Source organism: Balaenoptera acutorostrata, chromosome 3 (genome assembly GCF_949987535.1).
Source record: "Balaenoptera acutorostrata chromosome 3, mBalAcu1.1, whole genome shotgun sequence".
NCBI lineage: Eukaryota > Metazoa > Chordata > Mammalia > Artiodactyla > Balaenopteridae > Balaenoptera > Balaenoptera acutorostrata.
In genome coordinates, this window is record NC_080066.1 from 79,983,291 (window position 1) to 80,009,373 (window position 26,083).

At 38.8% G+C, this 26,083-nt stretch overlaps 1 protein-coding gene across 4 annotated transcripts in view; it reads right to left on the reverse strand.

The window, feature by feature from the left end:
• The window catches only part of TCF12 (transcription factor 12), a 375,328-nt gene extending 359,383 nt beyond the window's left edge, over nt 1-15,945 (reverse strand). For 2 of the 4 annotated variants that reach the window (XM_057542293.1, XM_007194942.2), the window contains exons 1-3: nt 15,640-15,942; nt 14,547-14,643; nt 13,550-13,622 (exon numbers count right to left, since the gene is read on the reverse strand). In XM_057542293.1, coding sequence (XP_057398276.1) covers nt 13,550-13,622; nt 14,547-14,621 — 148 coding nt within the window. In that variant the 5' untranslated portion in view covers nt 14,622-14,643; nt 15,640-15,942. Of the gene's footprint in view, nt 1-13,549; nt 13,623-14,546; nt 14,644-15,639 lie in introns of all 4 variants that reach the window. The other 2 variants (XM_057542292.1, XM_007194944.2) reach the window with 2 other exon arrangements.
• Nucleotides 15,946-26,083: the final 10,138 nt, after the last annotated feature.

Sequence of the window (26,083 nt, forward strand, 5' to 3'; positions counted from 1 at the left end):
ACTTTCTTGACTCTTGTCAAGTGACTGTCAAATCATCCTATAATCCTAAACCCAGTCATTGTCTTATCCTAAAGAACAATCAGCAAATACCTCCAATGGAGCCTACCAGTCCACAGGCCTCCATCAAAACCACCCCAATAGCGGCACTGGCTCTGGGTTCCACGAAGTTTGAATTTGCTGATTTCCTTCTTTAAAACAAAGTGAAAAGTTCTAAACAATACAATCCCATAAACACATACATACATGGAGTCAGTAAAAACCTCAATATTTCCCAATAAAAGGTGACCTAGGTGTTTTATATACCCAGACAAGCACACTAATTGGAAAGGGGCAGCACTGGGACCTGGGAAAGCCCTCATCTTCCCTAATCACAAAGAACCTGGCAACAGTAGCACCAGCACACAGCCCCAGCCCTGATACCTTGTTATTTATGGATAAGACTAAGTCAACCCTTCCTGCTTCCAGCAGAGGCATATAGCAGATGAGAGTTCCACTTGCATTTCCCAACCTCATCCTTGCACCCTCTCATCCTCACTCAGGAGTATATCAAGGCCACCACGTCCAGTACTTTAAAATCTTCAAAAGGTTAACTCTTACTGACACTAAAGTTTTGTTCAGATTACTGCTCATCAAACAAAGCAAAAACTTTCCTAAGAACTACTCAACTGTCACCCTACTTAAGCCTGTGGTTAACCTTGTTACTACAACAGATCCTCAACAAGCATTTAAAGTTAAGCTGAGGGGACTTCCCTGGTGGTCCAGCGGTTAAGAATCCACCTTCCAATTCAGGGGACTCGGGTTCGATCCCTGGTCGGGGAACTAATATCCCACATGCCGCGGGGCAACTAAGCCTGCGCACCGCAATTACTAAGCCTGCGCTCTAGAGCCTGTGTGCCACAACTAGAGAGAAGTCTGTGAGCCACAACGAAGAGCCCGCCCACCACAACAAAAGATCCCCCGGGCCGCCACTAAGACCCGATGCAGCCAAATAAATATTTTAAAAATAAATAAAAATAAATAAAAAATAAAACTAAGGTGGGAATATAGGACTCAAAGGTACTAATTTGGGGGCTCTATGGTTTGAGATATAATTAACAGAGTTTATTTTATTGCTTTAACTTCCCTCATCTAACCAAAAAGAGAAAGAACTCATTTGAAGAATTCTGAAATTTTGAGGATTACCAACTATAAGGGGTTCCTTAAGCTATTGCCCCTCTCAACCACCTGATTTAATCTTCAATAATTGACTGTTGGAAATGTATGAGTTTTGCATGAATAGTCACTCGTTCCACAACTTGTGAACTTGGAATCCCTTCAAGAGTTGCTATGCCACCTAACATAAGACAACTGATATTCGTACAGAATCACAAACCTCCACATTTTAGAAATAATTTCCTTAAAAATTGTTTAATTTGATGACTATCACAACCCCTTAGGCAGTATTTTTATTCTCATTTTAGATGTGAGATAAACACTCAGAGAAGTTAACATACTGCCGTAGGATCACAAATCTGGTAAATGATAAAGCCAACAATGAACCAAAACTTTGTGACTCCAAACCCCTCCTCTTTCCAGCATACCACAATGTGTCTCTCTCTGTTCTCCACCACCTTAAAGTAAACAAACCATTCTACACAGACCAATAAAAAAACAACAGCGCATTAGTGTGTTCTCTCAAATGCCTACTGATGCTCTTCAACAAAATGAAAGCCCAGTCTACTTTAAATAAATAATAATACAAGATGGACTAATAAGCACCCTCTCAAATAAATCTTTTCATTTTACTGCACTGAAAAGTCTGTTGCCAAAATTAAATTTTAACAACTTCCATTAAAACCTCTTCTATATGTTTAATAACACTTTTAAACTACCCTTGGAATAACTATTTTCCATCTGCTTTTACTTGCCTTTATAACTAAACAAACACGAAATCTTTGAAAAGGGGGAAGTGAAAATAATGAATTTTCCACACCATGAAACAACCATTCTTTTCTATGGCCTCAACTAAATAATAGTTGTGAATATTCCAATATCTTACAACTATCAAATTTCATCTTCCTCCCAAGGCACAAATTCTGATGACAGCTAAACAATAAAAGAAGACCACACACAAAAAGAATTATACTCTCCTAAAGACATTTCGGACTGTAGTTGTCTATATCTAATATCTTGTAATACCAACAAAAAAAGTTTTATTTTATGGAGGCTATTGATTATTCTGTTTTCTTTTTTAACAATAAATAAATCTTGAAGCACTTTCTTTTGGAGATTATCAGCATGGCACCATTTAAGCCTCCAGTTACAACAAAAAATTTTAAAGATTTCTGGAGATATTAAATTCCTCCTCATGACAAACCGTACTCTGGTGTAGATTGGTATCAGGGCAGGTGCAGCTATGACTGATCAGTGTGCTACTTCTGAGGGGCAATAAGAAACCACAGGCAAATGTGTATCACTGTTGATTTCTCTATTTCCTCTGTAAAATGAACAATTACCAACTTCCTACAAGAATTATGGACTAAATAGTGAATGACTAAATATTTATGAAGTACATTTATCATTATTGATTTTTTTAAAATAATAAGACTCCTCCCATTCCCCCAATCATTCACTGGGCAAAGTCCCACTGCTCTACAACTTGTTCAGCAAGTCTCAGAGTCTACCCACTCTGGCAATACTCTGAAGTTCGACAAGAGATGTTATATAAAGTATGAAGGCAAGACAGACCCTGGCTGTATGGCCTGTTCTGTGTTCCCACAGCAGGGAATTTCAAACCTCTACAAACTTTATGTGGATTTAATTATTCAATATTATATAATGATTCTTCAGACAGTAACACTGGTAATGAACAGGGAACAGGTTTACAAGGGAACCAGAAAAGTCAGTATAGCCAATTGACCTGCCTCTCAAAACAGATACACAAAGACTAGTTTATTACACACTCACTTCATTGCTACTTTCATAGTTATATTAAACAGTAATGGGACTGAGCCGATGACAGGCTCCTGAGGAAAATTTCATACACTCATTAGAATCACAATTTGCTTTTAATGAAGATACCTTTAATGAGTATACTGCAGGAATAAACATCATGCTACTAACCCATGAAAACTTTTAACCGATATAAAAGTAGAGAATAAAATTACCAAAGACTGGTTTTGTTGTCTGTCCTCTATGAAACCAAATCTTAGCTCCTCCTTTTCTTCATGAATATGACTTGTAGGATTTTCTTCTGTTTGCTCTCACACAGTTAAATTTGGATAAGGGTCAAGGTTGAGGCTTTATCTTGGAGGTAATCACATGCTGCTGACTTTTTATATATGTATATATACATAATTATTTCTTACTTGGTTTTATATATTTATGTAAATATATGTTAGCATCCTGAAAATTTCCATGCAAAATGACCAGGGAAATATCACTATACTCCTTGGCCCAAAAGATGAAAAGCTTATACCTTGGGGCTTCCCTGGTGGCGCACTGGTTGAGAGTCTGCCTGCCAATGCAGGGGATACGGGTTCGAGCCCTGGTCTGGGAAGATCCCACATGCCGCGGAGCAACTAGGCCCGTGAGCCACAACTACTGAGCCTGCACGTCTGGAGCCTGTGCTCCGCAACGAGAGAGGCCGCGATAGTGAGAGGTCCGCGCACCGCGATGAAGAGTGGCCCCCGCTCGCCGCAACTAGCGGAAGCCCTAGCACAGAAACGAAGACCCAACACAGCCATAAATAAATAAAATAAAATTTAAAAAAAAAAAAAAAAAAAAAGCTTATACCTCCTCAAAATCAAAACTGACTTCCTAAAACAACGTATAGGGCAAACTTCTCAAACCACACAGCTCAGTCCGAAAAGCTTATACTGTATTCCAAGAAGAATTTCCTTTATATTAACAAGTCCACCACAATTTTTTTCTGTATTTAAAATAATTGTCTCTAGCCTAGACTTTTAGTCCAAAAGAGAAATTCTTATTCTGAGTTGAAAACAACAACAGGCGGGAGGGGGTGGGGGAGATTCACACACACACACACACACACACACACACACACACAAAGGGAGGTCTATAATACCTTTTCGGAAATCCATGGGGCCGGGTGGGTTTTAGAATTCCATTTTTCAGATTTTAGAAAAGAAATACAGTATACATACCATATCATACAAATCACCCCCAGCACCTGGTAATCATACAGTAACTACAAAAATAGGAAATGTCAATGGCCTCCCTTCAGATAAGATCGAGTCTTGCCACTAAAATAGTTTATGCTGAATTTAAAGGAAAAAATTTGATTCAGATCTTTTCCGATTTCAGAATGGCAGATCACTAATTGTGGACCTTTGGCAAGTAAAAAGGTGGTCTTGACATACAATAAATAAACTGTGCTATCACCTAAAATAAAAAGAACTAGCTGATGCTTAAATAAGAGACACTTAGGATATTTAATAAAGTCTTAAAGTGGATCTAATTACTTGCCTAGTTGGAAAAGCATAATCAATTCAAGCTGCCTGTAAGTTGCCACCAAGAGATTCAACACGCATCATCTTGCCCCTTTAACTTTATTCCAAATTGGGACCAACACTGAAAAACATTTTCCAAAACCTAAGTATGTCAAAGTCAGCTGGATACAGTAGGGTTTCCAAATAGCAAAAATCTAAGAGGACCTCCTAACTCAGGAGAACTCAATGATTTTCATCCCTTGTTTATGAATGCCCATATAAACTCGGATTCTCTAAACTAACCTGCGGCCAAATCATGCTTCTTCCGTAAGTTCAAAGTGAGCCTAGCATTTTTTCCTCTCCAGTAGCATAGTAAACCTTTTTTTTATTCCCAACAATCTCAAAACAACAAACGCCTCAGAACAGAGAGGCTGGATGCCTGTAATTCCCTCCAAGCAGGGATCCCCATGGTGTCCCACCACTAACTCACAACTCTTGCTGAGAGCAGCAGCACATATGCTCATTGATTAGAGTTGTGTGATCAGATTAAGTTCAACCTGTGCTCTCTACATTAACCACCAGTGAAGTGGTGCAAGAGTCATCATGAGTTGATCCTGCTCATTTTAAAGCCTCACAATGGCTCACTGGCAAAACCACCAGAAGAAAACAAGTGAACAACTTCTGAGGGAGGCTAATTCCAGAAAGACTTCCTTTGAGTAACTGGAATAATTTTTCAAATTCAGAGTATTCCCTCAGTTCAAATTCAGGCACTTTCATAACACCTAAAACAGATCTGAGAAAATGACATCTTGGGCCAGCTTTCTTCATTTTTAATAACCAAAAATAAGGTATAGTAGTGGGTTTTTTTTTTTAAAAAAGGTAGTATTTTCTGTCCGGTGCCTTATCTCAAATTGTTTTTTTATTTTATTTTGAAGGTTTCATCCCTGAGTCACTGTCCAATGCAATAAAAATTAGTAACCAACCCTTAATCTGTTTTCATTTCTGTGTGATCTTTAAATGTGATCTTTAAGTCCCCAATCAGCTTATAGTAGCTTGGATGACTCACCATGGTCTTTATGAGAGCACATTTTTAACCTGGAACACATGAGAGCACATTTTTAACCTGGAACACATGAGAGCACATTTTTAACCTGGAACACATGAGAGCACATTTTAAACATGGAACAAAAAATCAAAGCTCTCCCTGTAAAAACATACAAGTCAGGGGTATGTGAAAAAATCACAGGATGATCTGGATAGAAAAAGAAAACAGAAGTTCAAATGACAGCTATATATATTACCAACAAATTTCTCTGTGCTTCAGCTTACGGAATAACAATTTGCTCCCTACCAAAACCATCCCCCTCCCCCAATGTAACATTCCCTTTTCATAGATTTTTGTAGGAGCAAGAAAAGATCGAGGATAAAGACAGCCAAAGAAGATATACTCTAAGGCTGGTCTTCTCACTAAAGAAAGGATAGTATAGGACTGCATCCCACTCCACCCTGGCCTCTACCCCCAAAGATACAAAGGAAAACAGGAGGAAGGCAATGTCACAAGCTAAACTCAATGCATTTTCCTAGAACTTCAGTTTTACTTAATGATTAATTAAAACATATTTCTATTACAACAAATATGTTTGTGCTAGGGAGTAGAAAGTAAAATGCACATGCAGATTTTTAAGATAAGATTTCTTCTGCTCACTTACAATGTGTTGCTTCAGGCTCCCAGGGGAGTTTATGCTCCTTCCCTGCCATTAAGAAAAAAGTGGAGAAGCTCTACCCTAGAGATTCATTCTCTCCAACCTGTCTCCCAGCTATTCTATCCTCTCAGGTCACATCATTTTTATTTAATTTATTTATTTAGACTACACTTCATTCTAGAGAGGAAAATTTTCAAGCAGCTGGAGAGCAATATAGAGAAAACACTACATCCAAGTGGCGATGCCTAAACATGAAAGAGGGTTTTCAAAAGGTGTACACATTTCTGTTTACCATTCTGCACTATATAACATGTAGTCCACAAAATAATAGTATTAAGAAGAAATGAGCTACAAAAAATAAAGGTAAGGTTATTAGGTACCTAATGACCTTTCAAAACTATTCTTCAGCCTGATTTTGGCACTAGAAAGCAACTCTGACATGTTGCCCTTGGGGGGCATTTCCTCACCCTCCCCACCTCCATAAAACATCACATTTTATCTAAAGTAAAATGAGGTAATGCCTATAAATAGCTTAGCATAGCACCTAGCATATGATAATAGTTCAATAAACACTGGCTATAATACTGGTTATAATTATTACTATTAATAATAATATTACATTAGTATTACTTAAGAGGGTGCCATAGGCAGCTACAATTTTTGCATCTACAGTGTAGCAGACAATATACAGAGATAATCTTACTCGATCCTCATCAGGATTCTGAAGGTAAGCATTATCATCCACTCTTCCTAAAGGAGAAAAGTATGCTCAGATCATTTAAATGACTTGCCTAGGGCCACCCAGCTAATAAGTTGCAAAGCACTGTTCCAATCTAGTCATCTGGCTCCTGAGCCCAATTCTTCCCACTGCACTATACTACCTCTCTTATAAAAAGTCAAGAATTCAAGGGCTCTCTCACTGATCGACTCCAACTAGATTCCACTCCATTTCAATAAGCACAGGTCAAAGAATGACAGGAATTCCCTCCAGTCAACAGACAACCAAATTACACACAAATACAAATCTGCACCAAATGTCATCAAACACTCCATCCATAAATAAAAATTTGTATTTTTACATTAAATAATCAACCAAAGTCACTAATTCTATACATCTAACTCCACCATTAACATCAATTCTTGACCTGATCATTTATCTCCCTCTGAGTTCATTTCCCTAAGGGTATTCATTCACTCACTTAGTTTTAATTATAACTTGTAGGAACAAAAACCAAAATCTACATCTCCTATCCAAAGGAAATTGAAGTGTAGATAAAAATATATGCATGTACAAAAAGGTATTCACTATCATATTTTTATAATAACAAAAAGCAAATCAACAAACAAAATCTCTAAACGTCAAGCAGTTAAGATAACTGATTTGATAAGTTATGCTATATTCATCCCATGTAATAATACCATACAATAATTTTAAATGGAGCTTATGAAGAACCTTTAAGAACATGAGAAAATGCTCATAACATCAAGTGAAATAAAAAAGCAGGACATGAAATGAAACCATCAGTAAGCTCTCAACTTTGCAAACATAGAACAGGAAAAAAAGACTAAAAGGAAATAAATCAAAATGTAACAATTTTCTCTGTATAGTAAAATAATGGGTGTCTTTTTCCCCTTGTTGCTTTTTCTGTTCTCCAATTTTCTTTTCAATGATGATTATGTATTAATTTTATAGGCAGAAAAGAGCTTTTTTTTAACCAAAATTTTTAACTCATCTTGCAGCACTCTTCGCTCATAAATCCCCAAGCTAGCCAAGAGTCCCAAGTCATGTGAAATTTAAAATGCTCAAAACATACCAGCATCTTTATTTTTTTTTTCTCCAGCACTATATTCTCCAATTATGCCAGAACTGCAAAAGTAATTTCTCTTACATACAGAAATCCAATCCTTCAAATTCTGTCAATCCTTTTCTTCTGGTATTTTTCCTTCTTACTTCCTATTTTCCCTTCCTACTTCCTATACTAATACCAAGTCCAAACCTTCACCAGTTCATCCTTAGATTAGCACAATAGCCTCCTGAATAAGTAAATGCTTTCCTTATTCTATTGCCTCACCACTAACAATTCACTCCACCACAGTTCACTCTGTGCCAGATACTGTTCCTGGAGCTTTACCTGTATTAACTCGGTTAACATTCATAACAACTCTATGAGGACAGCTACTATTATTAGTCCTATTTTACAGATTAAGAAATAGAAGCACAGAGAGGTTAAGATACGTACCCAAGGTCACCAGCTAATAAATGGCAATGATTAGATTTGAACCCATGCAGTCTGGCTCCAGATAACAGTATATAAATATGAGCTACTCAAGGAGTGCAGGAGTGGTAATCAATAAAAATCAGTTTCTCTTTCCCTGAACTGTGTACATACAGGCCCTTGGAGTAAGCCTCTCATTTCCGGGTCTCTTTTCATGCTATTCCACAACTGGGAGGACAGTTCTTCTCTTCCCTAATTCATTTTTCATATCTCCTTTAAAAGTCAACTTTAAATCCAACATTTTTGAGTTTTCCTTAAGCCAGTTCCCACACTCCTCAGCACATTCTTACTCTATGGACTCAATTTAACCTATATTAATGTGCAGTTGTTGACATTTTTTATGTTATACAAGTTTACCTCACATTTTTACATTTTATCTTCCTGTCTAGATAATTAAATGCCTCCACTTTTTTTGGTCTATGTCCTTCTCCATTTGCCACCTTCCCAAAAGCTAGTAGAATAACAACCTGCACAAAGTAAATACTAAATAAATATGTGGTTAACTGATAAATCTAAGATAAATATGGCTCAACTATTTAACAAAGCAGAAAGTCTTTTGAACTAATATATTTAAATGTTTGTCTTCTTTTCATTTTATTCCCTAAGCACAAAAGCATTAGATTTGTAATTTCAACATTCCCATCCAAAAAAACACATTCAAGCAATACCCAAAAGCAGTCCTATTAAATACTTTTTTAAAAAAGACATCCTCCACACTGTCCAGAAACTCCTTTTTTTTTCCCCAGGAGACCTTTTCTAATAGTGTTATTTTACTCTCTTGTGGCAAGAGTTATCCAAGTCTTTGACAACACTAAGCAGGCAGTGACATTCCAGACATGAGTATCAATTGTTCAAGAACAAAAAAAGACTATTTGGCTTTAATAAGAGATTATCGTAAATAGGCCCATTAAATCTAAAATGTGAAAACAATTGTGTTTATATTTAAAGTTGAGTATCTTCACCTTTATCTTCCTATCCAAGAAAATGATTTTAAATGTTTAAATTGTTAACGAAAACAGACAGAAATAATAATTAATTAAAGGTATGGCTCACTGTATATAATAAACAAGTCTCTAAAATACTGTGACCTAATCAAACTGGTTTTCAAATCCACTATAAGCCATGACTACTTAAAAGAGCACTATAGGAACTACTCCGAAAAGCACACAGTACTCATGGTTATACTCTTGTCTCTAATTTTTTTTTCCCAGAATGTATTTTCATATACAGGTTTTCTCTAAAAGACTCCTTTGTTACTTAACTTCTACATTAAATGAGCCACTTAACAGTAGGCCATGTTTATCCTAAAATATTATATTTTTCCTCATATGCCTGCTAACTCTGCAGTTACTCTAATTCATCACTACAGCTCGCCAGAAGCAAATGTCTAATATGGTTCAGTTAACCAAATAACACTACTAAATTTAAGTGTGTATTACTATACACTATAGTTAACAAACTTCAACACTGATAGGTACAAAATATGAAACACATCCTACTCATAACTCTACGATACTTTAAGTGAAAAAGCTAAAGCTAGTTTCCCCTCTATTTAAAATTACCATTCCTACTTATATTACAGTTCGGTTAAAAAACACATTGGTAAAATTTTGGTGTTCTCTTTCTTGATATTTCAAATAATGCTATAGCAATTTGAAAAGCTTACTCCATTTTAATTGAGTGAGTAGGTATTTACTAATCTTTCCCTTTTTTTAAGAAATTACTTGAGAAGTAGATACAGTTATAATAGGGAAACACCAGGAATCCTTGTGATGATGGAACTGTTCCTGTATCTTGAGTATATCACTGTCAATAACCTAGTTGTGATATCGTACCACAGTTTTACAAGATGTTACCGTTGCAGGAAACATGTTAAAGTAAAAGTGGGATCTCTGTATTGTTTCTTACAACTGCATATAAATCTACCATTATCTCAAAACAAAAAGTTTAATTTAAAAAAATATTGAAGAGTAATTTAATGAGAATTCATTTTTCTGGCCTCCCAGAAAATTTTTTGAAAATTCAATATTTTCAAAAATCCCAAATGTGCATATGAAAATACCCCCCAAGTGAAAAACTGTATTCCTTTTAAAAATTAAGAGCTAGAAAATAGTTCTTATAATTCTTTCCAAAAATCTTGAGCAAGAAGAAATCTACAGTGTTACAAAAGTCTGATTTGAACAAGGAAAACTAAAAGCTTTACTTGCTTGTTAAAATAACTCTCTAGATAGAAATATAAGAGACAGACTCAATATATATAGATGGCTTACTAAACAAATTTATCCCACTCCCTTCCAACATCTCGTTACTTGGATTCAAAAACTAACAAAGGAAATTTTTCAGATATCATGTAAACATTTAAACTACCAAAAATTAAATCCAATATCACAATTTAATTCTCCATACTCAATCCCTGAAGCTGGACGGGACAGTGGATTTAAACACCAGAACTATTTCCAGTTTGTCAATCCTTTCAACAAGCTTTCCTCCTATACACTGTCCTACAAAAGTGCCTCACCTTTAACTCCTACAGAGAGAAACCCCTCTCTCAAGGTCACCATAAGAATACCTCACAGCTTCTATCATACCAAGCAGACAAATTCACAGTTGTATCATAATGCAAAGAAAATTAACACCCTTGATGAAAAAATATGACTATAAAAATTCCTCAAGACAAATAAGTAATAGAAAATACACATTAGCCTTTTCCATTGAGACTTTTGATAAAGTGTCGGCTATCATACAAGTTATATATCGCTTTAGGAATAAGATTTTAAAATAACATCACGTACTATAGCATACACTGAAATTAAGTCATCCTCAAAAAGGACAATCAATAAAGAAAATTATACTACACAATTGTAGTTTTCATGAGGCAAAAGGCTTGGGATTTTGCAAATGTTACTTCAAAAACAAGATAACTCTAATCTTTAAGTCACCTCTTCAGAAGGAAAGTCAGATCTTTAGCTCCTTATACACTGCAAATAATCAGGCATTAGGACATATTACATATCCTTTGACATGAGGTCAGAAGATTATTAAAGTGTCAATAAAATACACAAATAAAACAATATTGCCATACCAACCTCTTTTAGACATTTCCTTTAAGTTAAGAAATGGCTATAGGACCATATCTACCAGTATACTTTCATATAAAATGACTGCTTTGCTATTTTCCCTTCCCCCCAAATCTAAATCCATTCACTGATTATCTGAGGTCACAGCTTTTTTTAATTACAATTTTTTCCTGAAATTTAAAACAAACCACGCAGATAAATATTTAAGTTCAAATTTTCAACGGATAAAAAAACCTAACAGTTTTAAAGCTAAAAATTTCCTGCTCTAAAGAATCAAATATTATGAACACTTCTACAATGTAGAAAAATAATTTTTTTCTTTGTATAATGCATACTACAGAAAGGACCCACAACTGCTCCAATGTCATGTTAAAGTTCACTGAACTTTTTTTTAAATTTTAGACTACATAAATCATACCTTAATTTTAAAAAGTAAAAAATATATATTTGCCCTTATTCTAAAAACAGAAAGTATTTCTAATAGCCAGTTTCTGAAGTTCATGTCCTTGATATCAATGAATGTCAGTTAAATATATTTTCTACAATTCAAGTCAGAGCTAACAGTCTGAAACAGCAATATCACTATTCATTTAATGAAATATACTAAGCATATACTATGTATTAGACAAAGAAAATTTGAAAGTTCCTGAGAATGTATCAGTTGCGAAAATTGACATGTACTCAAAACAGTAGTAAAGAAAGAGACTATAGCCTTCTTCTATATTAACTAATAATTTTCTCTCCTCAACCCAAAAAAGCGATGATTTTCAAACCACTACCAATAAATGGATAGAGGTGGGAGAAGAGCTGGGGTTTGGCTGACATTTTATGATATCCTTTTGATTAAGGATAATATTAATCTTTAGGATATTTAAAATTCAAAATGTTTTTATTTGAGATGTTAAACAACATGCTATATTTTCCCCTTAAGTTGTAATTTCATCATTAAAAATGAATTTTAGTAAATTAAGGTAGTGTATGATTTTTAAATAGAAACTTATTTTAATGTAAAGTGGTATAAAAGGTGAAATTGGTTATGAAATTGACCTTCTTTTCTGATGTTTTGCTCCCACAGTATCTTAAGAAATCAACTATCATTTTACCACGGGAAATAAAAAAGCACCGGTCAAAGAGGAATTACTGAGTTTCAGCCTAGAGATTTGACAGCTGGTTTTCTTATGTTGCTGTCTTGGCTTTTGTTTTTTTTGTTTTTTTTTTTTACCTCTCCCAGCACTAAGGAATAAATCTAAGTTAAACAGAAAATGATAGCTTTTGTACACTAGAATGGACCTTGCTTCTGGAACGTTTATTTTTTTTAAATCATGAGTATAACTAAGTAAAAAAAACCAAAAATGCACACTTAAAAAATATGGGATAAATGTTAATAATGGAGAAGAGTAGTTATAAATATACAGAAAGTAAATTTGAGGACGAAAGCACTAGTGTAGAACTAGGAATCTAATTTAACTTACTCTAAACATCCTAATGTAACATTAACGTAGGACAGAATTCAATCATCTGTGTTATTTGAAAGTACATCTAACTTTCTATTCATTTATTTGTAACATTTTAAATAACTGTGCACAAAATTGTTAATTTCCTGAAGACTTCCAAAAGGAATAGCCATCTTTTAAAATAAGTGTTACTGCTTGACTCAATTCCACTTTTCATATGCATATTTTAAATAATATTATTTTACCAATTCTTTAGAATCCAAAGGTTTAATAACATTAATGGGCTAAAATTTAGAAAATTTTTAAAATATAAATATTTAAATAAACAATAAAAAAAATACTACACATGGACCAAAGAGCATTTTCTTTTGGTACTTTTCTAAATACAGAGGCATGCTATAATCCCTTGCACTCAAACAAGATAATTTTCAATTTAAAAATTCAGAGAAAAGAGAACAATTTTTTAAATTCACATTGAAATTCTTGAAGAAATGTCAATGGATCCTTAAAGGAACAGCCCACATTTGGGGCTTGTTTGTTTTTGTTTATAGTTTTAACTAGACATCACAACACCAAAATATGAGTTTCTGATTTTAGACATGATCTTACCTGATCCGCTGAACTGACTGCTTCCCAGTGTCGTTGGTCTGGTTTTCCCACTATTAACAGGTGGGGAAAACATCTGCAAAATAACCCAAACGCATCTGTTAGTTGTGAAATTCTTCTAGATTCCTTGCAAACAAAAGTTCACCAAGAGTCATCAATTAGTTGCTGTATTTCAGAGGGAAGTTAAAATAAAATTGGATATATACACTCAGACCCAGAAAAGCAAATACACTTAGTGATATTATTTCCTCACACTATTTGGAAATACTGGCTATTTTCTGTTCTGAAAACCCAGTCAGTTACATGAGAGATTCTAAGATTATTAAATTTAGGTGGTAAGTTTCTGTCAATGATCTTCACTTTGTACCAGCAGTTAATAAAGGAATTCAACGCATTAGAAATAAGGGCAGTGGGGCCAGCTGGTATTTTTAAGTCACTCAATTATTTTCCATGTTAAGAAAATTTTTAATGTACATACACATATGTACTTCTTGTATATGCATATGTTCACACACATATACACATGTATAAGTACATATATATTTATATTAAAACGGTTCAACCCAAAAGGCTGGGAATCCTAGCCCTTCACTAGCTTTCCTATAACTGACATCTTTCAGGTACCATAAACTATACCACATCTTGAAAAGGGAAATGATTAGGAGTGTCGAAGAAAAAAATTTTTTTCATATGAAGTTCAAAATCCCTAATAATCATCAGGGTCAGAGGATGACTCAACCAAAGCTCAAGATTACGCTGTTCTCCTTTTAACTGGCTAAATCAAATGACCCCTCTGGCATTGAAGTTTTAAATCTGCAAGTCTAGACATTACATCAAAGTTCAGGTGTCCAACTTGGGGGAGCTGGACTCCAGCCCTGAGAACTACTGCTCAAAGCAGATGCGAGTTCACGCTGCTTAGTCTCCACGTCGCTCTCCCCCCTTTCTTTCTTTTTCTGTAAACCTCAGCAGAACCCCAAGATGCCGCAGAAAGCTCTCATACCGCACTGAAGTCCAGCAGGTCGCTCAGCTCCTTGTCGGTCCCTATAGCAGCCATGCGCTGCTGCTGGGGATTCATCTTCGGCCACTTCTAGCAGGTCCTAAGGCAGAGGAAAGAGGCTCAGCGAGAGACCAGCGAGAGACCACCGAGGCCCAAAGTGTGTACGGGAATGGAGAGGGGCGTAGAGGAAGAGGAAAAACGCCGGGCTGACTTCCAATACCCTACTCGTTCCCCACCGCCGCGCGGGCAGGGGTCAGGAGAGCCCAGCGCCCGCGCCGGGTCCGTGAATCCACGCGTTTCTCGGCCCGGCCCGGGAGCTACGCGGCGGCTCCCTCAACTCGCCGCCTCTCCCGCAAGTTTCCGAGCCCGTCCCTGCCCCCTCCCCGGCGCCCCCTACCCCGCGCAGCCGCGGGGTGCCGGACGCGCGGGGCCCGGCCGGGGCGGGGGTCTCGAGGGGCGGGGATGAGGGGCGATTGGGCATCCAGCGAGCGGAGCGGCGGCGAGGGGAGTAGCGAAGTGACTCTCTGGCTCGGCAACAATAGAACTGACAAGTTGCAGGGAACGCGCCGCTCGCAGGCCCGCGTCTGCGGCCGCCGCCGCCGCCCGGATGTCCCCCGCGGGCCCCGGGGGTCGGAAAGCACATCCCCCCCGCGCGCGTCCGAGGGGCGTTTTTAAAAAGAAAACAGAAACACCGACAACTAGCCCCGCTCTTGCCCAGCGTCCTTCTCCCCCGGCTCGGCCTCCTCCCACTTTTGCTGCCCTGCCCGCGGCCGGCCGGCCCCGGACCTGCCTAACAATGAGCCTGGCTCGGCAGCCGAAGAACCCGCTCTCCCGCGCGCCCCGGAACCCCAGCCGAGCGCTGAGCGGGGCGCGCAGGCCGAGCGCGCCGCCCGCGGGCCTGGCCGCCCGCGACTCTTCGCCTCCGCCCCCACTCCGCTCCCCAACTTGGAGGGGACCCCGAGTTCGCCTCTGTACAAAGGGGCGCGGAGTTGGGGCGCGGGCCGGGGGCGCCTCCGCTCCGGCAGGGACGCGGCGGCGCTCCGCAACCCCCAGCCCCGAAACGGCGTCCCCCTCCCGCTTGCCGGCCCGCAATTACCTGCCGCCCCGTCTCCGCATCCAACCACCCCGATTAAAGTTCACTTTGGCCGGGAGAGAGGGCTCGGGCTTTCCCTTGCACGGCCCGTAGGTTCGGCTCACTTTGCCCCGCGCGAGCTCTCGGATCCGGGCGGGGGAGGCAGCTCTCAGGCCTCGCCGCCCCTTCCTCCCGGGGCGGGCTGGCGGTCCCCCCAAATAGAACTTGTGGGTCTCCTCAGGCGGACATTTTTTTCGCTGAGGCGGCCTCAGCACCGCGCTCGGCTCGACTCTGTATCCCTCCGCGCCGGGAAGAGCCCCAGGTTAACCCCTTCGTCCCCGGCCCGCTCCTGCCGCCTGCGCCGAGGAAGTGGGGCCAGCCGAGGGGGCGGGGAGGAGCCTGCGGGAACGGGGAGGGGCTGGCGCGCGGCTGGCGGACAAAGCCCGCGGTGGGGTGAAGCGGGCCGGAGTCGGAGCCGCCGGGGATGGGTGGGAGGCACGCGCAGACACCCAGCGAGGCAGGGCCAGGCCGCCCGGGAGGACGCCTGGTCGGGCCCCCGGGAGAGGGTAGGCGGTCACCGTGGCGCTTCCCCCGGCTCGTCCTGCTCCGGCTTCCCGCCCCGAAGCGGAGCGGCGGAGACGCTACAGCGGGCGCATCTGGATCCACTGCCCAGGCCACCCAGCCCGAGGCCGCAGAGCCCTGAAAGGCTTCCGTTCCCGAGCAAGCCGCGCTGGACGCCGGATGCCACACTCGGCCTGGCCCGAAGGCTCCGGCCCTGGGAGGCTGCGTAGGGCTCGGCTTGGAAGATGCCTGTGTGTGGGGAAGGAGACCGGCCACCTCGGTCAGCTTTTGGAGTAGGTACGGTTGGTCAAATTCGTTGCTGAGCGGAATGCAGAAGAGGCAAAACCTTCCTCAAACCACACAAAGCAACGTGGGCTTCAGGTTCCCAAACACTCCACTCACTCAAGCGTCCACGTCTACAATCCTCTCTTCCCATCCGAATCCCAAAAGAGGCCACCGAATCGCACAGCAGGACGAGTTCTTGTAAATGGATCAAGCCAGTCCCTTCATTTTACAGAGACAGCCCAGAGAGGTTCTGTCACAAAGTCGCAGTCTTGGCGCAAGTACTGAACTTGGCCTGAAGAAACCCAAACGGAGTAAGAAGAGGACAAAATAACTAATCCTCAATTTCATTCTATTCAGATGTCAAAGTAAGGTTTTCTCCAATAGCAGCCAATGTTTTTACTCTTTTGGGTCAGTGAATGCAGTAAAGACCAGTAAGCCCCAGGCGGAAGAAACACTGTGACGAAAGAAGACATATCCAAAGTAACAAATTGAAAAACGCAGCCAACGCCTTGAGGGCAACAACCTGGCAAGAAGGAGCCACTGGAGCCCAGATTTGCATGGAAACAAGGAGATAGACTCGGCTGCAAATATGCAATTACTGTACTTTATTACAAACAGAGCTGTCCAGCGGAAGAAGGCAATTGTAGCTTGGGGGTAAGGGTTTCCATTACGTTCTCAACGGCTACACCCTGCACCTGGCCAGATCCTGTGGCAACCTCCCCTGTGTCTACTACTCCTTATCTAGGTAAACACCTACCCCCTTTCTTAGCATCACATCCCTGGCCTGGCTGCCTCTTGGAGAATGCGGTTCCATTCCAAGCAAATGAGCAAAATTCCAACCTAAATAAAGCAGCACAGTCCCATTCCGTGCTACAGTTATTGGTTGGCAATGTGCATGACACGATTTGGGACAATGCTGGGGGCTTTGGGGAAAGTTTTTATTTTTTTCATATTCCGAGAGCTTCAGAGGCAACTTCCTCTTTCTGCATGTACTCAAGAAATCCAGGAGCATATAAACAATGAAAAAATGTGAAGGAATATCACCAGCATATTTTACGGAAAAAAAAAAAAAAAATCAAGGAACCTCTGGACTTTGGGCAGCCATCTTCCAACCACCAGGTCCAGCCAGGTGAAAATAAAGCAGACATGGAGAAAGCATAGGCAGAAAAAGATATGCTTTGGTGATGTTTTTGAGTCTCTGATCACAGCTTCTGAACCCAGGACTACCGTCATTGATGGAACCAACAGGATCAGAGTATTTGCTGTTTGTAATCTAATGTGTTCTAAGTGATATAGGCCCAATGGCCATTTTTTGTAGCAAAGACCTAAACATCAAGATGAAAAGTCTGCCTAGAACTTTTAAGGCCCCATACCAGTAGAAAGATTCTCAGTGGTAAAACTGAAGAGAAATCTTGGGGAAAGGAGAAGGCATATAATCCCATCTCAAGACAAAAGGAGAGCCAGTTTCTTCTCATCCTTCTCATACAACTAATTTAGAGGAAGAAATTACTGTCTGCCCAAACCCTCAGTCATGGGGGCTCCCTCACTCCTTTGAGGGACTGACTGAAGTTTTTCATTTCTATTATGACCCATACTGTTATATACTTTATTTTCCTCATTAGATTAAACACTCCTTGAGGGATGGGACTGCTATGCATCTGTCTGTACTGTGCCCCTAGCATAGTGCCAGGTGTACAGTACGCACTCAAAAAAGGGAGGCTGGAATTAAATCTGTCAGTCATTTGACATTAAACATGAATATATTTCTTATCCTGTAATACAGTCTTTTCATGTATCATTTTTAATAGGGAAATATTTTCCCCACCAATGGATTTTCTATAATACACTGGACATATATGGAAGACAAAAAGAATATAAAAACTGGAATTGTGTCATTTGTAAGTCATTTCTGGGCTTTTGCTGACCTTGCCAGATAGAGCGAGAAAGCTTTATTAAAAAGCTCAGAGAGAAACAGCCAGTAACACATATTCAGTGATAATTAATAGTACTGTTTCTATAGTATAAGTTAATATCAATAAATCAATATTGAAATATATTTAATGAACGCTTCTTACATGCAAGGCATGGTGCTAAATGCTGTTTAGGAACAGAAAATATCAAACCCACCCTGCCCTCAAAATGGATGTAATCTGATAGATTTTAGTTTACTGCCCATTCACCTTAGCCTACTGCTGGGCAGACACAGGAATTCTGTCAGCATAGTTTCAGTCTCTTCTTTCTAAGAGCCCCCCACTCTATACTCGAAAACGCAGACACACAATTTTATCAGGGAGACCTGAAATGCCCAAAGAAACCTTTACAGTCAAAAGAAAAAGCAGCCAAAACAATGCAGTTTGGTCCCTTGGGAGAATGACTTGAACTTGGCCTCTTATTCAGAAGGCAAGAATTCTAGAAAGCTCAGAGAAGGAAAAGGAGGAGGAGGAGAGAAAATAGAGCCAATCAAGTCAAGTGGCAAGTTGTTATCTAGATGGAGTGACTGGCCTCCTAACATTTTCCCCTTAGAACGAAGGTTAATGGCTAATAGACTCCTTTGTAGCTCCCTGCTCTGTAGGAGAGCAGCTGGGAGTTTGTGCTTTCTTTTCCATAGCTGTCCCCTTGGGACTAAAGGGAACAATTTTATGTAACAATTAGTTTAATAAGAAGTATTACCTTCAGTTCATGGCACTCACATCAAAGATGAACTAAAAGCCAAGATTTTCCACTTTTATCATAAGCCAGATTCTACTAGTCATCAATGATCCCCTCCTCATTCTCTTTGATCAGCCAGCAAGAATCCCTCACCTTTGGGGGATTTCCTGGTATGGATTTCGCCTTTCCGCTCTGTTCATAGCTAAAAAGAGTATTCTCCTTGCTAGTGTCATTTACTATTTAAGCCATTAAATGGCTTTACTGCAAACTTCTCTGCAGAAGGTAAAGCAGGAGATCTCTAGAGGGTAGGGGGATTAAGTGAACATTTGTATGTTGGTTGCTGAGGCTCCCAAATATCTTTACCAACTTGGCTCCCAGATTCCAGCAGCCAGACCTTCAACTTCCAAGGAGGAGATTAGAAGATCCTTCTATGTGGAATCTGATCAACCCAAGAGGAAAGACCTGAAGATATTAACATGGGAGGTCCCCACCTATTAGCCCAAACAAATAATTCTATAGAGACGTTTATAGCTGACAAACCCCCCACCCAATCACTCAGAGTTTCCAATCAGCATTTTATTGTCCTGTTCTTAAATATGAGCAGACAACCAAGGATTGGTCATCAGACATTTGAGAGAAGCCACTATCATGTGAGACATTTAGAGCATTTGGTATTGAAAATGGGAGAGTATAAATGGGGAGAAAATTGATAAATGCTTTGGAAGAAGAAGTTAAGGAAATCTCTTAGAAAGTAGAGAGGACCAGTTCAGGAAGTACAAAATCCAAATAATAATGGCTCCAAAAAGAGAGATAAGGGGGGAAAATGATGAAAGTCATCAATGAAATAATCTAAGAAAAATTCCCAGAACTGAAGTACATGAGTTACCAAATTAAATGGGTTCACGAAGTGCCCACCAAAACAGATAAAAATAGATCTATACCAAAGCATGTGATCAGGAGATTTGAGCATACCGCAGACAAAGATAAGATCTTCAAGCTTCCAAAGAGAACACAAAACAGGACAAACACAAAGAATTAAAAACCAAAATGTCATCCATTGTTCAACAACACTAGAAGCTCGTGGGCAATGGAACAAGGCCTTCAAACATTCTGAAGAAAAAAAATTGCTAAATGAAGTAATGGTTTGGAAGTATTTTTTAAAGTAACTCTATATGTCATCATTTTTAAAGCAAATATTACTTTTCTCTGGTTAATGTGACTTAATCAATGTGACTAAGTCAATGTGACTTAGGGATAGAGATACACCCAACTGGGTCCCAGATAGAACACACAGTGGCCTCACCTGCAAATAATACACGTACAGTTTTTGCTCTCTTTTCTCAGCATCTCTAAAGAATTTTTAAAATATTATTAACTTTTGGCAAGCAAAGAATCGTCTAATTATTATATTCTCTTTTGAATAGTCAAATTTAATATACATATTTCTGGTAGTCTGATCTCAGTTATTCACTGCAATGAGGTAAGCATCCAAACAACAAACACCTTTTTGGTTTTTTGTTTGTTTGTTTTGGCTGCACTGCACGGCTTGCAGGTTCCTAGTTCCCTGACCAGGGATCGGACCCAGGCCCCCTACAATGGAAGCTCAGAGTCCTAACCACTGGACCGCCAGGGAATTCCCAGTATTTTTTAATATATCAAATTTTAAAATATTTTTACCAGATTTTAAAATATCTTTGCCATGTATTTGAAGAGGCAGGTGCCTAGGAACTAAACCAACTAATAGAACTGTCTTAGAAAAGCTGACAAACACTGGACTACTTATTTTGCTCCATCCATTTTAACCTGTCCTTGTTTGGAATAAAAGTTTGAAAACTGATGTGGAGTACCAACAATGACTGAAGACATCTCACTAGAATGTAAACTCCATGGGGGCAGAAATTTTTTTCTGTATGGTTCATTAGTGTATTCCAAGCACCTAGAAGACAGTGCCAAGTAGATAGTATGTGCATAGTAAATATTTTGGGGGCTTATGAAAAACTGAAAGAATAAATGACAGAAGACCCTTTAGTCCTGAAAATAGCAACTGAATGTTTAAGTAAGTAAGTAATTAGCTGGGCTTTTGAAAATGGAAATTAAATTTGCATCCATAATTTCCTTGTGACCACCATTATAATAGAACGTGCAAAAGAATGGTAGTGGATAATTGTCATAGTCATGAACGTCCACCATCTTTTAAACAGACTTTCTGTATTAAAGAACATTCCCGTGATATAACTCCTGCCTTCCTAACATGTAAGTTAGAACCCAAAATTCCGAAGACCCTTTGCAGCCAGGACACAGACTTGTGACCTAGGCACCTGCTCAAGGAAACAAGCTATGGTTGGAGCTGCCATTTTGTCATTTGATTGTTAGTCTTTTCTTTATTGATATGCAGAGCTCTTTTTTTAAAAATTTATTTATTTTTGGCTGCATTGGGTGTTCGTTGCTGCACACGGGCTTTCTCTAGTTGCAGCGAGTTGGAGCTACTCTTCGTTGCGGTGCGTGGGCTTCTCATTGTGGTGGCTTCTCTTGTTGCGGAGCATGGGCTGTAGGCTCGCGGGCTTCAGTAGTTGTGACACGCGGGCTCAGTAGTTGTGGCTCGCGGGCTCTAGAGCGCAGGCTCAATAGTTGTGGAGCACGGGCTTAGTTGCTCCGCAGCACGTGGGATCTTCCTGGACCAGGGCTCGAACCCGTGTCCCCTGAATTGGCAGGCAGATTCTTAACCACTGCGCCACGAGGGAAGTCCCAATTCACTGTATTAAAGAACTTGTGTTCAATTATCAACAAAGAAAAGTGGGAGATGAAAGAAAATGAGGATAAGCAGGAGAGCTCTAAGTTTAGAGGTTGACATTTTATGAGAATCTTGTTACTCTCAGCGATAAGCACATTCTTTATCACCTGGAAAGGCAACCTGGTGTCTGGAGTTGATAACACTCCTAACAATTATTTTAAGAAGTGCCATCCTTCCCTATTCTGATCATTTACCAGCCCTCTAGTAATTGGGTTTTTAGTGTGTAGAAGTTTTCCTTTGTTGGAGTGAGAAGGCAGTAATTACATGTGCTTTAATATGGTATGGATTCTCTGTTCCTGTTTTTTTAAATTAATTTTTATTGAAGTATAGTTGATTTACCATGTTGTATTAGTTTCTGCTATACAGCAAAGTGAATCAGTTTTACATATACATATATACACTCTTTTTAAGATTCTATTCCCATATAGGTCATTACAGAGAATTGAGTAGAGTTCCCTGTGCTATACAGTAGGTTCTTATTAGTTATCTATTTTATATACAGTAGTGTGTATATGTCAATCCCAGTCTCCCAATTTATCCCCCCCTTTTCCCCCTTAGTAACCATAAGTTTGTTTTCTACATCTATGACTCTATTTCTGTTTTGTAAATAGCTTCATTTGTACATTTTTTTTAAGATTCCACATATAAGCGATATCATATATTTGTCTTTCTCTGTCTGACTTACTTCACTCAGTAAGACAATCTCTAGATCCATCTCAGTTCCTACTTTTTATCTTGTTATCTATTTTGGAAATAATTCATCCTTAATCTGTGAGTGTGACCTGCACATCTCCCTGAATATATAAGCTGACTTCCATCATACCATTATGAGCACATGTGTGTTAGGAGCTACCTACCTTAAAAAGACCCTCAATACCAGAACCCTGCAGAAAGAGGAGAAACAGACAGAGCCAGGCCTGAGATTTTCATGGGAGTAAAAAAACTCTTTTTTGGCTTCCTCAACTCCTCTTGTGACTTCACCTCTCATACTTCTGAGAAGAAGCAGATAGATATCACTTAGAAAAGTGGTTCTCAAAGTGTGGTCCCTGGACCAGTAGTATAAATATCACTTGGCAACCAATTAGAAATGCAAATTCTTGGGCTGCATCCTAGACCTACCCTGTGAGTGGAGCTCCATCTCAGAAGCTCTGAGGGTGGGGCTAGCAACCTATTTTTTAACAAGTCCCTCCTGTGATTCTGATGCACACTAAAGTTTGAGAAATAGTGCCTTAGAATGGTGTCCCTGTGGGGCCCATAATGCCTCAGAATAATAAAGCTGAACACGAAGTGGGCTGCTAGAGTATAGTTACCTTGAATAGATAAAGACCATTAGAGAAATGTACTGAACAAGGTAGAGCAATGCTGAAAGGAATAAAATGCCTATAAATTAACCATTTTAAGATGGTTGCTAAAAGCAAAAGTTATTCCTGGTGAAAAGTCCAGAAAATGATGCTAGGTGACACCAAGTTCAGCTCTCACCACATGTCAGATCTTATAAATCTTTTCTTACAAGTCAGTGGTATCTTTGACAAATTTAGTCTATTATAGTGAATTTATTGTTTATTTTAACATTTATGAAAAATCAGGAGAATACATGGTCAATATTCTCAAGTTCTTAGGTGCGTATTCTCAGTTTCTCTCAACTAGGAGCTCTTCAGGGGTAAAGGATGTATTTTCTCCTTCTTATCAATAACTGTATCTTCTCTCTAACCCCAATAGTCCCTCAGTAATTGTCTAATCAATTAAATGAGAAATTGTGTTTTCAGTGAAAGTTGCCTTTTCTTGAGTTCATTCCCCTGGGTGATTTGATAAAATGAATTGACTTGGATTGGATGATTTAGATTGCACTTAATTATCCACACTTTCATTTGAGAGGAGTTAGGGATCAATTGTTCTCATATACTGCAGAAATATTTTATTTTGAGACCATCTGTTGAATTTCTAATTTCACTGCACCAGCATTTTTATGCAATTACACATTAAGTTTTGGTGATTGGCACATTCTTCTCTAAATCCAAAATATCTTACTACAATTTTCCCTGTTTCATTTGCATTATAAGCCTGCAGGATTTTTCTTTATTGTTTCTAATCTTTAAACATATCACCTTAAGCTTTCAAACTATATTCAGTAGCATGATAAAAGGATGCCATTGAATATTTTAAACATCTATTACTTCTTCTGGAATTGGGAATGAAACCTAAGGAAAATACTAGATGGGACTGACATCCTTTCCCAGGTCTTTGGCTACCCTCTTCTACTCCATTTCTAATGGTCTGATGGTGTTCCGTCTTGATTTTACTCTATTTTTTTATGAAGTATGCTTGATGGATTAAAACCATCAAAGATATAAATATTCGTTGCTTTCTAAATCTCTAAGCTTGCATTTAGTCTGTAGCTATGAGTCGACCTAAGATTAAAGAAAGTGAAAATGAAAGAGTTAATAATCATCTAGAATATATTTGCATTTCCTTCAGTAACATTTTTTATTTGTACAAGCGATTTAGAATTTTATCTCTCTTCTAGCCCAATAATGCAGTTTTCTTAGAAATACAGCTTCATTACACTCATTTGCTGAATCAAAAGTGCTCTGATTTGTTTTTCTGATGAACTCCGTAAGAACAGGAACACTAATGTATAAGAAAAAAACTCTCTATCTTGGCTCTCCCAAAATGCTCCTGTATTGACTTGTGTGACTGTCAGTCACACTTGAATGGAGCTCAGAATACTAATGAGATCAAAATCATAGGCTTATCCCCAAAGGATCCGTTAACTTCTCTCAGAGAAGCAGGGGTCTCTTCACTACAGATCTGTCTTCTATTCCTGACCATCTCAAAAAGTATTGGTCCCAGAAGGACAGAGCATAAGAATGCAACTGGCCCATCAATAAAGTCATCTGTGTGTTGCTTTTTTTTTTTCTCCATCTATAGAATTGAACTGATTTAGAGATAGGTACACATAGAACTTAGAGAACTATTTAAAACATTAAGGTGATTGAGTAATTGGTAAGAAAGTGGGGGTTAGGGGAGGACGTATGCTCAAGTGGGAACTAATTCTCTGCATTTATATTACAAATTTAAAATTAAGATTATACTCTAAACACAATTTTAAAACCCAATTATCTTATGAAAAATTTCAAACATACAGAAGTAGAAAGAATTGTGTAATGAATGCCCTTGAACCTACCACCCAGCTTCAACAATTATTCAAGCATCCTCACCTTCATATTAATTTGAAGCAAACATCAAATCATTTCATCCACAAACAGTTCAGCACTTACATCTAAAAGATAGGATGCTTCTAAAAATTATAATGACAATATCATTATCACATCTACAATGTTTATAAAAATGCTTTAATATCAAATATTCAGAATGGAACTGAATGTAGATGGATACTGTGAATAACGCTGCAATGAACATGGGAATGCAGATATCTCTTCAAGATAGTGATTTCAAATCAAATTTTCCCAAATTGTTTCAAAAATTTTTTTATTACAGGTGATTTGTTTAAACTGGGATCCAAAAAAGATCCACACAGTGAATTGTCTGATACGTAAGTCTGTTAATCCATGGCTTCTCCCTCCTCTTTCAATTGATTTGTTAAAGCAAAACTGTGTTATTTGTCCTGTAGGATTTTCCATAGCCCGGGTTTTCTAATTGTAACTCTCCTGGTGTCATTTAACATGTTCCTTTAACACCTGTAAATTCTGTATTTATATATATAAATTATTATTTATATATATAGGATTGATAAAATTCTAGTTTGATTTTTTGCAAGAATATTCCATAGTGATGTTATATACAGGAGGCAAGTAATGTCTGCTTGTCTCTCTTTTTGTGCCGTTAGCCGTTATTGATGATCATTTCCTAGTTGCATCATTTCATTACAGTTTACAATATGATGATATTCTATCATTTCTGCATCGATTATTACCTGGAATACTCTGTAAAGAGAAATTTCTTCTCATCAACTATTAGGTTATCCTGAGGTACAATATGAGAGATGACATAGATGCAATCTCTCAACCACTCAAAATTCCCTACTTGGCTGACTGGAAATATTTCGACTGGCTATAATGTTAAAGTGAATTAAACTATCTTCCAAATAAATGCAATTGGTATACATTTTAGAGTACTCAAAGTTTTCTTTAATTTTTGAATGTGATACTTCTGATTCCAATT